The following is a 16,311-nucleotide window of genomic DNA, read 5'->3' on the forward strand; positions in this document are numbered from 1 at the left end:
CATTCAAACCTGACTTACTTTGTGCCTTGAGAGAGGGAAGTTGAGTTATGAGGTGTAAAGTGGCTTTGGGATCTGATCATTGTATAGATCTGGAGCATGTGTTGGTACTGTGATGGTTCCAGCAGATGGTCGCTGCCTCCCTTGCACGCTTGTTACGGCGCGTTTGGTGGGTGTTGTTTGGTGTCGCGTGGGCGAATGTGTGGACTGTTAGAGTGACGATGCAACGTAAACCAGGAAGAGGACGCGTTCGCGAGGAATTGTGATTTGATGGAGGGATTTATACAAAGCTAAGGATTTGGTGGGCCCTACAAAAACCTTGCTCGAACATAGTGACAGTAGACTTCGTGAGTAGGACGGCATAACTGGTCTGTGTTATTCAGTTACTTGGGTTTATATTGGACATCCCTAACACTGTTCGTCATGAACTTAGGTATTGCCTAACCAAACTGTAACCCCTTCCCGTTGTGGTCTGTTTGGAGGCTATATTTCTACTGTGGGTTTCGAGCTACACCTATGGGGGGCATACCAGAGGCGTGAATTTGAAACACAAGAAACAAGACACGACAACCTGAGCCAAAACTCGTGATGCTTCTACATCAAGCCAGATTCTCCTGTAAGACGCTTTGCGTTTGAAATTACGGGAACTCGTTACTATATGTACTGCAGCAGAGAACGTCTGTCACGAAAACAATACCCAAATTTGCTGATAACAAGCCAACAGCAAATGACATGTTAGAAACATGCCTACGTAGAGAGGATCCCAGCCCCCCAATGCCGGTAAGATTCTCTGGGGGGTGATAGCAACATCCCAAGCAACCTTGAAAATTCTTACAGAAGGATGGACTGGCGGCAGTCACGCTGGAGAGGGCTTTGACTGCAGGGCCTGCTTGAGGGACATCATCTGCATGAGACGCAGGAAAGGAAATGCGGACGAATATTTGCCCAATGCTCTTTTGTTGACAAGAAAACCAGGACGCGAGTCATAACCCTTCCTTTGTAGAAATTTGCCGTAGCTCCCACTAGGTGCCAAGACAGTGTCAATAATAACTACAGAAGCAGAACTCACGCCGATCTCATACAACCGCCACACATGCATACACATTATGCGGAGGCTGTGGGGGTAGAATGGAAAGGGAGCAGAAGGACATTGTCAAGAGATATATCCCATCACAGAGGCCATAGAGATGATGCAGAATACCTACCCTAGGTCTGCCTTCCGGAGCTGAGAGCCGCTTCTCTCCGGGAGGGAGGCCGATGCTCGAAGTGAGGCAGTAGGTCATCTGAATCGGCCAACAACACCAGCCCTTCACAATAGAGGCGCTTGCCAACATCCCGGCATATCCTCAACCAGCACCACATCTTCCATAGCATACCCAAATGCTGGGTCCAGGGCACCGAGGCGGTGATAGGCGATGGCAGGACTGTCGTCCCGTAGGAGCCTTGGATACGGGAAATAACTGCCACGACGACAAAAGACATGATATCAGAATACCAGTCGAGCCATCGTATCCAAGGATGCTCTCATGGGAGGCCGTGTAGTCCAGCCCAGTCCAGCCCAGCCCGGCTCTGCGGGTATTGTAGTTGCAGTCGAGGCCGATATCTAGCAGTGCCTGGGCTGCTTCCCAAGTGGCCCATTGCTACTGGCAATATCCCAAGCCAAACGGCGGTCGACGGGCAGAGCCAGCGCCTCCAACAGCTCTGGGGTTACACGAGGCTCGAGGGAGAACACTGCGGGATTGGCTGTTCCTTTCTTCTCTTGAACGAAAGGACGGAGAGAGACGCCGAAAATGTGGGCCGGCCGCCCTAGAGAAGGAAGATAAAAACACACCCCATCCATTAACGAGACTGAAAGAGAGAGGAAGTGGCAGAGAGTCCTGAGCGGCTGGGACGCCTCTGTATATACTGACTGGTGCGAGCCCTAGTGGCCCGCGAGGTTGGCAACACAAGGCGCAAATGATGTGATTGATCGAGCAGGGTTCCCCGGGGCGGCCCAAGAGATGCTGATAAGGCACCGCGCCTAAGATGGAACCGAGACGTTAGACTTGAAAACAGCGACTTGGCAGTCAAAGTTAGTTTCCAGGATGGCATGTCAAAAAGATGTAGGTGGCGTCGAGCAAAGCTACTGAGATATGCACGCCTCGAAGAAGACGCCTTCTTGCAGATCTGGAGGACGGGACAGGGGTCGAGTTGATAAGGTTTTTGACGGCCGGTTGCGATGTGCCGACGGCGGCGGTCCAGTCGCGTGCCCTCTACATACGGATACATGTGCGCAATATTTGGAGTCTCGCCGGGGGCACTTCGAGGCTGAATGGGCGGCGTGGAGACGAACGGCAATGCATAACGGGATTCATTCGCGCCAAATATACGGATATGGATGTGGTGTATCCGTGATGTAACCGAAGGCCCCATGGAGCAGGTGGATGGGATGAAACGGTACCCGCGATTCTCAATGTCGTCTCGGGAACTTCCTATCTCTCGTATTAACACACAATGGAGTCCGTAGTCCATACTTGTCCACGCCGACAGATATGATTGCAGTTACTCATGCCTGACGAAAATTGCGACTGGTCACTCGCCAGATCGGGAGGCCCTGAATGGTCGGCGGGACCAGATCTCTGCTATCGGGGAGATAAGGGGCGAGGCAAGATCAGCCAGATGGGCTTGCCTTGTCGCCAGGGCATGTTCCGTGCCTAGCTATCCATAGGTATATAACAACCCGACGCTGCCCCTGACCTAGGAAGCTAAGACGCGCGCAACGACGATGCAACACGGCCTGCCGTCCTTCGGAAGCCACCTGTTTACGGTACGAACGAACCAGCAGATGGTGATGTTGTCGACTGACGAGGCGGCCAGACCCGGCCAGGGTTGGGGATAATGGGCAGAGAGCTCAGGGGTGGTCGAAAATCATGGGACCGAGTCCAAGAACAACAACAACAGGCAGAGCGCAAACCGCAACCGCATCGGCAACAACGACGGCCGGCACATCCTGCCCGACGATCAACCCGCTGCAATTGTCATCATGGTGCTCACTACCCTCGCCGCCGCCGCCGCTAAGACTGGCTGTCGATAATTTTGGGACCCTCCTCGTCTCGTCCGACGGGGGGATCGATGCTGCCTCCGCTCCTCTCTTCTGCTTCATCGTTGCAGGGAGGGCCGCAGGATTCGCTTGGACGCCCAACCCCCGCGTCCTCCCGCTCCATCGCGGGGTGATGCGCAACCCCCACGCCGGCCCAAGACTATCATTGGCCACGCCGTCAGGCCTTCCGTTGTTGTTCAACCAGAGCACCAGTGGCGCCCGAGTTGCTCGTAAAATCCCTCAATGGGGTTTTCAGCCTGCCTCTCATCACTCCTCTCATCACTCCCCCCCCCGACTTCCCGGACTTGTCTGGACTCCTTGGAGTCTCTGGGAACCTGGACGGATTGGGTTGCTCCCTCAAATTGCCCCATGCTTGCGGTTCCCTCCATGAGCCGTCGTGAGTTGGAACCGGCTACCTACTTCAAGTTCTCTACGCAAATCACTGGTCCGAGGAAGAATGGACGGCCCACTGACTGCTCGCCCCGGCATTTGCCGACCTGATGTGAACCAGCTGCGGCAATTTTCGGCGAAATCAGGGAGACTGACCAACCACCCACCAAGTCATTCAAGAACATCCCAAAGTCAATGAGGTGTACAGGCAGGCAGCCATGTGCTATTCCAACCTCCCGATCTCGTGACTTTCCATGCGTGTACCCAGACGAAATCGAAGTCGTGAGCGATTCCCCAACAAAGCAAACAGTGCCCCTTTATAACTCGAGAAACGGAACCAGGTTCATTTGTCGGTCAATAACTGGGAGGACACGATTTTCATCTGGTTGTGGCATGTGATTGACATGCCGAACGTCGATTTACGTGGGCCAACCGGCCCCGAAGACAAGCGAGGTCGGAATTCTGACCCAGATATGATTGGCCTCGCACCTGTTTATTGACGGAGGATGCTGGCGAAGTGGAAACACGATTGGAGTGGTGAACGGCGACCGCCATCCGGCGTCCGATCGCGGCGGGTGACCGGCGACCAGTCGTCACCCTTCCGTCATGGTTAAATTGGGCCAGGTGGGGAGCTGCTGTCGAAACATACGGTAATACCCGGGTGAAGCTCAAGTCAAGTCAAGGCTTCCAGCAACTGGATTAATAACTGGATTTCGGAGCCAAGTCCTGGATCGGACTGGACTTTGTCGAGCCGTCGGAAACTTAGCGCACGCTACTAGATGCTGTAAACTACGAAGATCCACATATCGGAAGACGAAGGAGAGGAACGGAGAACGGCCACACTAACCAAGTCAAATTTCCCTCCAACCCTTCGAAATTGCGAGGGAGAAAGGGCCTAAATTGTAGGCTTGTTGCAAAGCCGAGATTTCAACGTCTGTGATCTGGACCTGTCTGAAGAGTGCCAGGAAAGCTGTTGGTGTGCCCGGAGTGCAACCCCCTCTAGCCCCACCACTCACACGGGGGGCTGGCAAGTGCGGAAAAGGCAAGTTAACCCGTATTCCGGATGAGATGGGAGCACGCGGGGTCGAGGGAGTCGGGCTGTGTCGGCCAGGCGTGCCAAATACAAAATTCCGCTAAGCTATCCGTATTCCGTACCGTCGGTCGGCAGCCGGCATTCCAATGTCTCGCCCCTCAACCCTAGCGCCGTAAATGATTCAGGGGGGGTTGCTGGGAGCCGTCGCGGTTCTGTACTGTATACACACGTTCAGTAGCTCGGTGGAGAGCCGGGCTTGAGCCAGCTTTGGAGAAGTTGTCCTTTGTCGCGGGGGTAACAGCCTGAGATCCGCCGGTGTCTTCAAACCGACAGTCTGGGCCATCTCTTGTCGTTCGGTTCCATGTGCTAACTTGGTGCAGCTTGGCCGTCTGGATCTGGATCGACAGCGCCATCATCAACCCCACTGCGCCCACTTACGCCCACGTTATTCTTACCAAAACGAAACACAACGGCCCTCCGCCACAAGTACTATGGCGTTTGAGTTCAATGTCACTGCTGCAATGACCTACATCATTGCCTAGTGGCAAGTGATCAGTGATCAGTGATCAGCCGCAAACTCAGGGGTGACCCCTTTCTATAGCATTGAATGACAAGTGTCCGTGAGGTAGTCTTATTAGAGGTAGATGGTAGTGATAGTAGTAGTAGCAGCCCTGAGACGGCATGGACCTCGCTTGCCTGGATCTAGAGCAAGGAGAACGACGTAGGGGCAACCTCAAGCCTTCGAGGGCCTAAGTGAGGATGAGCCGCTGCAGCATGGCCAGCCCGGGCAATGGGCGTGAGTAGTCGATGGTAATGGAAGTATCCGTGCTGTATGTACCATGATCCCGCCTCTGGGTTGACGGGACGCATCGAACCTGGCCCATGCTTCAATATGTGTTCGAGGGGCACAGCGTCGACATATTTGTTTGCTCGACTTTGCCTGCTCCAAACAGCCCGTGCAAGCGCCAATGTGAATGTGCAGTACCAACGTGACTTGAAATGAAGGGCATGCTGCGGGATGGCACACGCTAGAAAACACCCAAAAATGGAGGGTGTTGCTTCCAGGTCTGTGAGGAAGGGACCTTTCTGTGACGGTAAATGCGGCAATTCGCGGGTTTTGGCACTTGGCAATCATTGATGTGAACGCTGCAATTCGAACCTTTGGTGGTTCCGGGTGAGCTACCAACAGGGAGGCAGGGTTTGCGCCCGCCAATAGGCCGCGATGGAAGGAATGGATTTCGATGGCTTCCACTGTCGTGCGTTTGGAGTGGGGGTCAGCATGGAGCGCCATGCAAGTGCTTGACATCCCGGTCGGGTACTGAATACTTGAGACGTGCGACCATTCACCAGTCGCTTGGATCCCTGTTTGACCACAATGAGGACTGTTCGCCGTGCCTTGCCCCTCGTTCTGAGATTTGCCAGGCGCAACTCCCATCTGCTCATCGGAGGCTCTCGTAGACATGCACCATCGAACTTTGTTGTTCTGGCAGGCGGCTTTGATTTTGGGGAATCGGTGGGTTTGTTTCCCCTTGGCTCTAGATAGTAGGTAAAGCAACTGGCGAGCGAGTCTGGTTCCATGTTCGAAGAGAAAGTCGACACGGGCCGAGTCTCTTCTCCGCCGACTTCCAGTTGAACTCAATTCACACAGAGTTGTGCGACGCGAGCCACGCGTTCGGGAGTCTTGCCGCTCACGAATCGGTTTGGGGTCCTGAGAGCTTCTGGGGGACGCGGGGACACGGAGAGTGGGTTTGGGCGAAGGGTACGTAGCGGAGAGGCTTGCTAAACCCGAATGTCTCCATGTGAACTGTTTCGCCGTGGGGTCTCGATGTCCTGGTGCGTTTCGTTACCTTAGGCGTACCTATATGTACTGTACCTCCGGTGCGTCCCCTCTCAACCTGCAAGTATGGAGAGTATAGGCTCAAATCGTTCCATCTCAACCCGATTGCTGGCGCGAGCCCGGAAGTATCCTGGCCTCATTTGGATGAAGTTGCAGGAACAGAAAGGAGTCCCTATATGGTTAATTGATGCTAATGTTTAACGAACGACATGGCATTTCGCGCTGTTCTTGGCCCGGCTTTCTATCCTAGAAGGCGACTTACCTAAGGTTTTACGGCGCCTGGACCCGTTGAGCACCCTCGCCATCGCCCAAGAGATGCACAATAGCCGTTAGAAGGACGGCGAGGCTGTGACACTTGGAGACCGGAAGTCTGGTCAGCCTTCAGCGACCTGTTGTAGATCTTCACTTTGGTGGTGCGGCGGATCATCGTTGTCGTCATCTGTAACCTCAACTGTAATTGTTAGCCGTGGGAGATCGAGTCTTTTTCAGTTGGGGTATACCTACCTACCTGTGTAGGCCTCTCCTTGCATGCTATTGGCTATAGTATTGGTAAGGTATTCGTACATCTATGGAAGGACACCTACCTAAGAAATAGTCTAATAACCTGGAAGCTGTATGGTTCTTTGGCTGCAGACGAGACACTTTTCTGGCCGACGATCGAAGAGGTATGTACGAGGTACCATAGATATCCGCAACAGGTTATGTTCTTGCAATTCAGAACATTCTTGTTCTTACTTCGCCTCTCGGATCGATTGCCGGACGCTCTTTGCCGACATATACGGGACTGCGTATCAATAGCTTCGAGGCGAGCAGAAGGCTCAATGTGTCGTGGTATGTGTAGGTACGTGTACATTACCCGAATACATCTCTGTGGGTGTGTCCAATGATGGGCATTTTTATTTAATATTTTACCGTCATTGAACTGTAAGGTCCCCGCTGTTGCGCGGGGGGCAGGGCTTGGGCTTTGGGCACCTCCGTGTCCAGCAAGAAGGGGCTGCTGCAATAGAGCTTTGAACGCGAATGCGCGGCGCAGATGGACCGAGCGCGGAGTCCATTCTTCATCAGCTCTCTTTTAAGAGTCGAGAATGAGATGCTTCGCAGGCTCGCAGCTGCAGGCTCCTCGATGCAACACGCCTACAGCCAACCAGCAGGGCTCCGCAAGCATTACACTTCTTTGCCAAGGGGTCCCCACAACATCCACCCTGCCCCTTCCTTGTCTGTCGCAGCGGCTGAGGTGGAGTCGCAACAACTACAGGTATGTACCAGCGACTTCGGTCGTCCCTGCCGCAACCCACGCTTTCCGGCGGTTCCCCTCTCCTCCCGACCCAGCTCCATATATGGTGCACCTTCCGAGCGCGCCAGATTTCAGTAACCGGTTCCCGGACTGCGCCGAAGCTAGGGATGAATAAACCCCTTGGTGATGGCAGTTGATGTTAATTATATCAACCATTCGTGATAAGTGAACCTATCATTATGCGTGCTCACTTCTTAGCCTACCTTGGTACTCATTGTTTCCTATCACTGGACACAGAAGTGCACGTCCTCGCAGGGGTCAGAACTTTAAATAACTTGACCCAGACGTCGCTTCCAGGCTTCTGATACCTTCTCCAGGTTCGGGCAGGCACTCGTGGAATGAGCCTTTCCTGGAGCTACCTGAGTAAGACTTGGAAGTAATCACGAATCCATTAGACGGGGAGATGGCCCAGGAGCTGCCTCCCTTCAAATGGGGCCCTTTGTCAAAGGCGTCCTCGCGAGGTTCTGAATAGAACGGGATCCGGACAAAGCCTTCATCCTCGGGGCTCTCCACGGAACTATAAGTGCATACGGAGTGAAGAAGGTAAAGTAGACCGAGACGTTTGATTCGCAAGTTTCGACCCAGGACCTCTCTGGTAATTACCCTTAGTACTTGCTCTATCCATGGAACCTGCCTTCTCTTGGAAACGAGCTCTGGGGGAAAGCGCGAGTGTTTCATTGAAGCCCCCCACTGTCGCCGCTGACCACAATCTCCTATACCCGCACTCTTGCGTCCGCTGGTGGAATTAAGGCCTGGCGGAATTAGAGGAAAGAAGAGCTTGTATTGCCCAGTACAGTGAGGATACACAAAGTAAGGTATCCAATTGAATTGGCACTTACACTTTCAGAGCCTAGCGGGAGAGGGGCAAAACCCCTGTCCACCATGAGCTTTACTCGGTGGCTTGCGTCTTCCCCATTGTAAGCCGCGACGTGGGCGTGCGTGTGTGCTGCTGCTGCTGCTGCCCGCCATCCGCGCCAGGAGCCAGGTCTCGAGAGAAAGTGGAATCGTCCACGTCGAGGTGAGAGAAGTCTCTCCACCCGCCCGTTACTGAAGCGTCGCTGCCTCCACACCACATCTCGGATCCTTCTAACTCCATTCAGCATGAGCCGGCGGATCCACTAACGAGCGCAGATGGCTGTCCTACTAGACTAGTTTTTCGACGACGGTTCACCGACGGCAGTGACCTTGACGTTGGCTATTCCGAGAGGAGAGACACGGAATCCCAAAGGACAACAGAGGACCTGACCCCCCTCCCGTCCCTCAGTGCAGGTGTTTGACAGACCTGGGCCCAGCTCCTCCGCCAACTGCACCTTGCCTCCTAACTAAATCGGATCGAAACGAACCCAGTGCCTGCTACCTACCCCCAGCTCTTCGAAACACGCAAACCAGAGCGCCTCCGAGTTTTCTTTCAAGAAGCAAAAATATTTCTGGCACTTTCCCCCCAGTCTATGCGGCGTGGGGAAACCTGCCCGGTTTGCCTAGGCCGCGTCCCAACCTTTGGGTTACCAGACCTGCCGAGGAGACCGTTCAGGGCAACCTTGCTTAGCTCTGAATCGGTTTGAGTGGGTGCGGCCCCTCCACGGAGCACCTGAGGGTGTCCCACAGTGGGCTGCTGACAGGGTCGCTAGGCATTTGTGGGCGGCTTGTGTGGTGTGCCAGGCACTAAGGAAAAGCCTGCCCGCGCAGCGGCCACCCGACCCGACTTTGGACGTGGGAAAAAAGGCGAGGCACCTAACCTAGGTAATAGCTGGAGCTACCACAACGCTTCCTGCGTGGTAGCCAAGTCGTTCCTCCGTTTGGAATCTGCCCCCCTCGCCGCCGTACCTGTCTCGCCAGGTCTCGCTACTTTTGTTTTGGCCATGGCAGCAGCGAGCACGGCGACCCTCATCGCGACGGCGAGTCCGTTGACGTCTATGAATCCCACTACTACAGAGCACGACTTCCGCTTCCCTCGCCGGCCAGGCGACGCCGCCACCGGCCTCGCAGCTATCAAGACGGAGCACGGCGCCCCGTCGCCCTCTAGTATCGCCGGCGCCAGCAACACCCCCTTTAGACCAGCCACGAACGCCAACAGCAGCAGTAACGCCACGACAGTCACCACCCTGCGTGCCGAACCGCACGATCTCCGTCTCGATCTTTCAGCCTCGTACGCGGCCGACCCACAACGCCATGAGCTGTTGCGCTCCGCCGACTTCCCACCGTTTCAGGACGCCGTAGCCAGCATGGACCAGAGCCCGGACGAGCTGCAGAGGCTGGACCCGCTGGCTGCCCAGGTCTGGAAGTTCTTTACCAAGACCAAGCAATTCCTTCCAAACCAGCAGCGCATGGAGAACCTCACGTGGCGCATGATGCACTACAACTTGCGCAAGGAAAGACAGGCCGACGCAGCAAGGTTCGTGGCTGCGAACTCTGCCTTGCTTGAACCCGCCCAAGAGACCCTAACCTTGTTCCTCAGACTGCAAAACCTCCCAGCTTCTTCGCTCAACGCGCCCAGCGGAATTGCCCAGCTGCGCAAGACTTCGGAACATGTTATCCCCCAACACGATCCAATGAATCTGGACGACTTCATCAACAATGAACACGTGGGCACCCCGTCCGGCCTGGCTCTGACCCCGACCCCAGATGGGGCCAGGCAGGTAGACGACAGGTCTACTCACACTACAACGACGGCAATCCCTATCAAATCGCGCAAGGAGTCGTCGAACGCGCAGCACACCGTTCCTCAATCCGTACCCGTGGCGCCGCACCGCCAGAGGTTGCAAGACGAATTTGGCTATATTGCTCGTCATCCTCGCAAGACAAGCATTGACGAGACAAACAGACGTGTAAGTTCCCTGTCCGTTGGGTCGTGTCGTTTATTGAAACCGGATTGAAGAGGGGCCCGGGGCCTTTACTCGGGAATGCCGCAGGTGGCGAATCTGAGCCGGTCTAATAAGTCGAAACAGAACCGCAAGCGTCCGGCAAACTTCTCGCCTCAAGTTCCCGCAGTCAACGGCGGGTTTGCAACAAGTGAGCTCGATGTTGAATCCGAGCTTCAAGAGTATTCGCTCGACCACTCAAACCAGAGTGGCATGGTGCAGCAGTCCAATCACGCGGGGGTCCCGTTCCGCCTTGATACATATAACATTGAAAGCGACCCTATTATCACCTCGGCCGGCCCCTTCCAACCGGCATTCAACTTTTCGCCCTCCACCTCCCCAATGGTCCCCCACGACCACTTCTCTTCCTTGTATAACGGCTCCGGAATGCCTTCGACCGATTACTATTCTCCCCCCGGGTCGGCTTATCAGTCCAGCGTTTCCACCCCGCATCCTTTGAACGACGGCGAGGGCTTCTACTTTGGATCGATGGATATTCGACATCCTCGTCAACAACCCTACAGGCCGACGCCGGCTGGCATGGACAACACTCTGGCCCACCAGTTCCCGTATGGTGCTAGTGGAAATTTAATGTTTCCTGCTTCCACGGGTGCCGCGGACCCCGCTGCCTCGTTCACTGCCCCGAGCTCTTTTGGCCATGTAGATCCTACCCAGGTGTTTCAGCATGAGCACCCAGCTCGCTCTCCCGGCGTTGGTCTGATGCAAGACAGCATGTTTTCATTTGGCGCGGACTCGGATGCAGACGAGGATGAGGGCGCTTTTGCTGATCGCAACATCCCAGTACCTCCAGATTTCTCACCGCAAGGTATGGATGAGGGCGGGTTTGATAGCTCGTCGTTGCAGTGGGATCCTTCTCTCACTGGGAACTTTAATACCCAGGCCGCAAGGTACCCAGGCGGTCCGCCGCGGAAGCAAGTAACCATTGGTGGTACAACAACCGACTATGTGGACGCAAATGGCGACTGGGAAGGAGGCGCTCTGGGCCGGTCGCAGTCGCAGTCGCAGTCATTCCGACAGAGCGACGGGCGTCAAGGCAAGGTTCCTCGGGCGGCTTCTACGCCGGGCTTAGCTGGCATTGGAAATCCATTTGACCGTCTTGCCCAGTCGACATCAAATTCGCCGCCAGCAGAAGCATCTGGCTTCTCGTCCGTTGCAGCCAGCCGCCCTTCATCACCACCTCCTGGATCGAAGCACGGATCGACAACGAACCTGCAGGGAGCTGCGGGAAATCAGGAAAACAGTGCTCCAACAACGTGCACGAACTGCTTTACACAGACAACGCCGCTCTGGCGCCGCAATCCCGAAGGCCAGCCCCTTTGCAATGCGTGCGGTCTATTTTTGAAGCTACACGGCGTTGTAAGACCATTGAGTTTAAAAACAGACGTCATCAAGAAACGGAACCGCGGCTCGGGCGGAGGTCTGCCTGTTGGTGGCACCAGTACACGGTCGGCGAAGAAGAACGCCGGCGTCAGCACGTCAACGGCTGCTTCGGGGGCAAACACGAGGAAGAACTCGACTCTCTCCATTTCCTCGGCTGTTAATCCCACGCCAGCCCAGGTGACCACGCCGCCAGTACAGAACCGTGCCGGCAGTGTCAACGACAGCGAAAGTCCGGTGAGCGGGCCTGCGTCAGGTGGCAACACGGCAGGCAGCACGCCGACAAGCTACCACGGTAGCGCTGGTTCTTCTAGTGGTGTTGTCGGTGGAAAGGGCGTTGTTGCTATTGCTGCAGCACCGCCAAAGAATGTCCCTGGCCCAGGGGCCGCCTCTCTGACGCGTAGTGCAACCATGGGCTCGAAGCGGCAACGGCGGCATAGCAAGAGTGCCGGAGGCGACCAGTCATCAAGCGGAATGGACATTGACAGCCCAGAAAACTCAACAGGGTCGAACGAGGCCGCTCGGTCTCTCGGGTCTAGCAACGGCTTTCCTACAATGCAGTCGACTGCCAGTAGCATGGGTCTCACTAATGGTTTTGGCATAACACAGCGATCAGTGGTTGGGCCGGGCATGATGAGCATGCCAAGTGGACAGACTGGTGGAATGATGGGGGCCGGAGGTACAGGAGCCGGCCCTCAGGAGTGGGAGTGGTTGACTATGAGTCTTTGAGAGACCCTCTAGCCATGCTCCCAGGGCTTTTAATGACGTCTGTCTCCTTTGCTTTTCTCTTTTTTTCTTCTTTTTTTGATACCTCTCCATTTACGGTTATAGCCTTTATGATGTGATGGCAGTGCATAGACGGCCTGTTTCTGCTTTTGAATGAGATACCAACGGGGCGTTGTCTCTGCTCCATAATCTAGTGGATTTAAAGGGGGAACCATTCAATCTGCACACAATCGAACATTGATACCCACGGGCTATTGAAGCTCTTTCCCGCAGTCCTTACGGAAAACCATGATAACTCGCGGACGCTTTCCCGCTTCGACAGAAGGGCGATCTGTCCGCTTACATATTCGGCATCAATATCGCGCGCTACAGGCTGGGGCCTTGCATCTTTATGGGGAATGGGGGAGAAAGGACTGTTAATGCGATGTTTTTCTGGGCTGGCGATTCAGAACGCGCGCTAGTTTGGTGGCTGGAATGTACTGGACTGGAGGTCAGGGAAGGGGACGGGGCTTTTTTCCCTTTTTTTTTGTGCCCACACCAAGGGGGCTTTGTATACATCTCTTCCCCCTCTGTCATTACTTTTTTGATGCCACAACATATTCATTTCCATTTATATACTCTCTGTCTCGGCTTTTTGGGGGGTCGTAGTCAGCCACCGACGAGATGGTTGCTTGATATTGTGCTTGACTTATATGGCTCAGGGGTAAGAGGGGTTCACTTGCAAAGAGAGCCGGCGGGCGCTGGCAGAGAGAGAGCGGAGGGGCTTCAAACGGAACAAGAATTTGAGAGGCGGCAACGGAACAAGCGATAGAGAGACAGCGAGAGAGACCGACCAAAAGGGATATAATCATCTGCTACTTGCGTCGTTTCCCTCCCTCGTTCGCTGGCTCCTTGGTTTATTCTCATCCCCTCTTCACTCCCGTCCGTTGCTTTCCGTGTATTATCTTTTCTGTTCTGTTTCGCACTCTTTGCATCCATTTGGTCCGTGTTTTTCCCCGTCTCTCTGTTTTCGTACGTGACACGAGTGTGGGCAGGTGCCAAGACGGTTCCCGAGTTGGTGTTTATACTAGTGTGTCCGATACGGGGAATGAATGTTAAATCATTGAATACCTAGGTACCTACCCCTTATCTGCGGTTGTTCTTGTCATCGTCGTTAAGCAGGGGTTTATATATATATATATATGTGGCCTCTCTCTCTTAATTGTGTTTTAATTTTAGTGTTGTGATGGGTGTGAGCCATTTCACTTTGATGATAGATCTAACTATTGAAGCCGCTCCTAGAGTAGACTCTCCTCCTTCGAAATCCTAGGAATAGGAGCAGACAGAACAAACATTCGAGCCTGCCGCAGCCACACTCCTCCTAACTGGGTTTACACGAAGGAAGTGGAGCCCATCCGTGTCTTTAGCAAGCGACCCAATGAGAACAAGAGAGGATAGGATTACAAGCCGAACTCGAATATAACCTCGAGATCTTGTTCGAGAAAATAGCACCGAGGTTCTGGCCCTCTGATGTTGTGAGCAAATTAATTAGGAATTAGTATTTACTATTACTTTCGCCATAAAACGTCCGGCTTGGGGATCTATTAAAATAGTGCCCAAGTTCTTGGGCGTGACGACGGCGAGCATGTTCACTTTCAACACCTCACAACGGGTAAGGGAACCCTCCCCAAGCATGTTCAGTGGTGAATTTCCCTTCCAGATGGCATCCCGCTAGCTGTTCCTAATGATGCCTCGCAGCCCTTCGATTTTCCTGCTGATCGAGGTGCCGTACCCGACCTCGACGACGCCCTTGGCAAACCGCCAGCTGGTCTCCTGGTCAGGGACCGGGTACTGCAATGGCCTCGGGATGGCCGTGCGGATGCCTAGCCAGCCGAACCGATCCTCGCACACAGATTTCAAGTTGCAGAGACCCTGCAGCCCTTCATCGCCAGCAAACCGGCCATATCCAGACCCGCCGACACCGCCAAACGGCAGCTGCACAGCATACGTGGTGCCAAAATCATTGATGGCCACCATGCCGGCCTTCAGCCCCTTGACAATCTGCTTGAGCGCGGGATCCGATTCGGAGCCAAACACAGAGCTGCCGAGCCCGTACAGCGGCGCGTTGGCCAGGGAGAGGACAGCGTCGGCGGTGCTGGACTCGGCGCATATCAGCACCATAATTGGACCAAAGCATTCCTCCTGGGCGATAGCCATGTCAGACTTCACGTCGACAAGCAGCGTCGGCGCAAAGTAGTGGCCGCTGGGGTGCTGAAGGTGCGTGAAGCGTTTGCCGCCGACGAGCAGGCGGGCGCCGTCCCTCACGGCATCGTCAACGAGGTTCTCGAGGCGCGCAAATGACGTGTCCGAGATCATAGCGCCAACGTCGGCCGTAGGGCCAAGCCGCAGAGCGCGCACGCGCGGTTCGAGCAGCGCGATGAGCTTGGAGTACGTCGCCGGCGGGGCAACAATTCGTTCAATGCCGATGCAGTTCTGGCCCGAGGCTTGGAAGGAGCCACGCAGCAGCGTCTCGACGACGCGGCCAAGGTCACGCTTGCTGACCGAGTCGAGGACGACGGAGACGTCCTTGCCGCCCAGCTCGGCGAGCACAGGGGTGAGAACCTTGGCTGCCGATGCGGCGACCTTGTGGCAGACGGGGCGCGAGCCGATGAAGGTGATATGACTGATGGCCGGGTGCGAGGTGAGATGGCCTGCCGTCTGCGGCCAGCAAGCGATAGTTTGCAAAAGTGCGGGCGAGTGGCCGTGGGCGACCAAGGCACCTCGCATGATGCTTGTAAAGTACGTGGAGCTCCACGCCGTTTGCTCCGAGACCTTGGCCACGATGGCGTTGCCAGCAAACAGGGCACTGATAGCTGGGCCGACGAGGTTGTGGAAGGGGTAGTTCCAGCTGACCAGCGCAGCCACGACGCCCAGGGGCTCGTAGTGCACCGTGTTGCGCTTATAGGCCATGAGCAAGTTGGTGGGCCGGCGTGACGGACGCAGGGCCCGTTCCCCATACTTGATAGTCCACATCAGCTTCTCGGTGGTGGTAAGGATCTCGCCGAGCTGCGCGTCGACCATAGTCTTGCCGCTGTCTAGGCAGGCCACGCGGCAGATTTCCTCCTGGTTGTCGAGGACGTGCTGCAGAATAGAACGCAAGACGGCACGGCGGTCACGGAACGATGTCTTAGCCCACGCGGTCTGCGCTTCTTGCGCCTGCTCAATGGCCCGGTCAATGGCATTCGGCGTTGACGGGTTGACGAGGCCGAGGAACTGACCCGTTGCAGGCGCGTAACATTGGATCGCTGTCGAGCCCGAGACCTATAGAGGACGGCGAGAGACGTTGTTAGCGGCAGTGACCTGCTTGGAGAGCAGGCCAGAACGGGTACAACACAGACACACCTTGATGGCGGGCTTCTCGAGGATCTCGACCTTTTCTGGCGTCTTGGGCGTGGGGACCCTGTATCGGATAGGCTTGCCGTTCTCGCCGAAGCCCATATACCAGGCGACCACGACGCTGACACCGATCCACAGGAACGTCCATACGGTTTTGGGGAGCCTACTTGCAGCTTTAGTATTGCGCCACACCTCAGTCTAGACCTGCCTAGGGAGCTGTCGCTGTCCTCGGGAGCTTCAATTGGACGCGGTACAAGTGAAGTACAGTACAGTAATCCGTATCTAGAGTACATACCCTGTGCTTTCCGCAATGGCGTCCCGCAG

The 16,311-nt window shown here is 55.2% G+C and overlaps 3 protein-coding genes across 3 annotated transcripts; 2 read left to right on the forward strand and 1 right to left on the reverse strand.

Moving 5' to 3' along the window:
- Positions 1 to 5,874: 5,874 nt before the first annotated feature.
- B0T26DRAFT_670018 (uncharacterized protein) lies at positions 5,875 to 7,342 on the forward strand (the record flags this gene model as incomplete). Its single annotated transcript, XM_060439131.1, has 6 exons — positions 5,875 to 6,016; positions 6,148 to 6,258; positions 6,853 to 6,885; positions 6,970 to 7,001; positions 7,055 to 7,167; positions 7,291 to 7,342. 6 exons carry the CDS (start codon positions 5,875 to 5,877, stop codon positions 7,340 to 7,342), a joined length of 483 nt encoding a protein of 160 aa, XP_060302502.1.
- A 2,147-nt stretch (positions 7,343 to 9,489) lies between these two features.
- On the forward strand, positions 9,490 to 12,615 carry B0T26DRAFT_633827 (uncharacterized protein; the record flags this gene model as incomplete). The annotated part of the gene is made up of 4 exons (XM_060436571.1): positions 9,490 to 10,022; positions 10,086 to 10,470; positions 10,576 to 12,532; positions 12,575 to 12,615. The coding sequence occupies 4 exons, from the start codon at positions 9,490 to 9,492 to the stop codon at positions 12,613 to 12,615; spliced, it is 2,916 nt and encodes a 971-aa protein (XP_060302503.1).
- A 1,707-nt stretch (positions 12,616 to 14,322) lies between these two features.
- On the reverse strand, positions 14,323 to 16,149 carry B0T26DRAFT_632512 (Aldehyde/histidinol dehydrogenase; the record flags this gene model as incomplete). Its single annotated transcript, XM_060436451.1, has 2 exons — positions 14,323 to 15,912; positions 15,994 to 16,149. Coding segments are annotated over 2 exons (1,746 nt in total), but the record flags the coding sequence as incomplete, so codon positions are not given.
- Positions 16,150 to 16,311: the final 162 nt, after the last annotated feature.

The sequence above is a fragment of the Lasiosphaeria miniovina genome (assembly GCF_030549165.1).
Source record: "Lasiosphaeria miniovina strain SMH2392-1A chromosome Unknown B0T26scaffold_1, whole genome shotgun sequence".
Lineage (NCBI taxonomy): Eukaryota > Fungi > Ascomycota > Sordariomycetes > Sordariales > Lasiosphaeriaceae > Lasiosphaeria > Lasiosphaeria miniovina.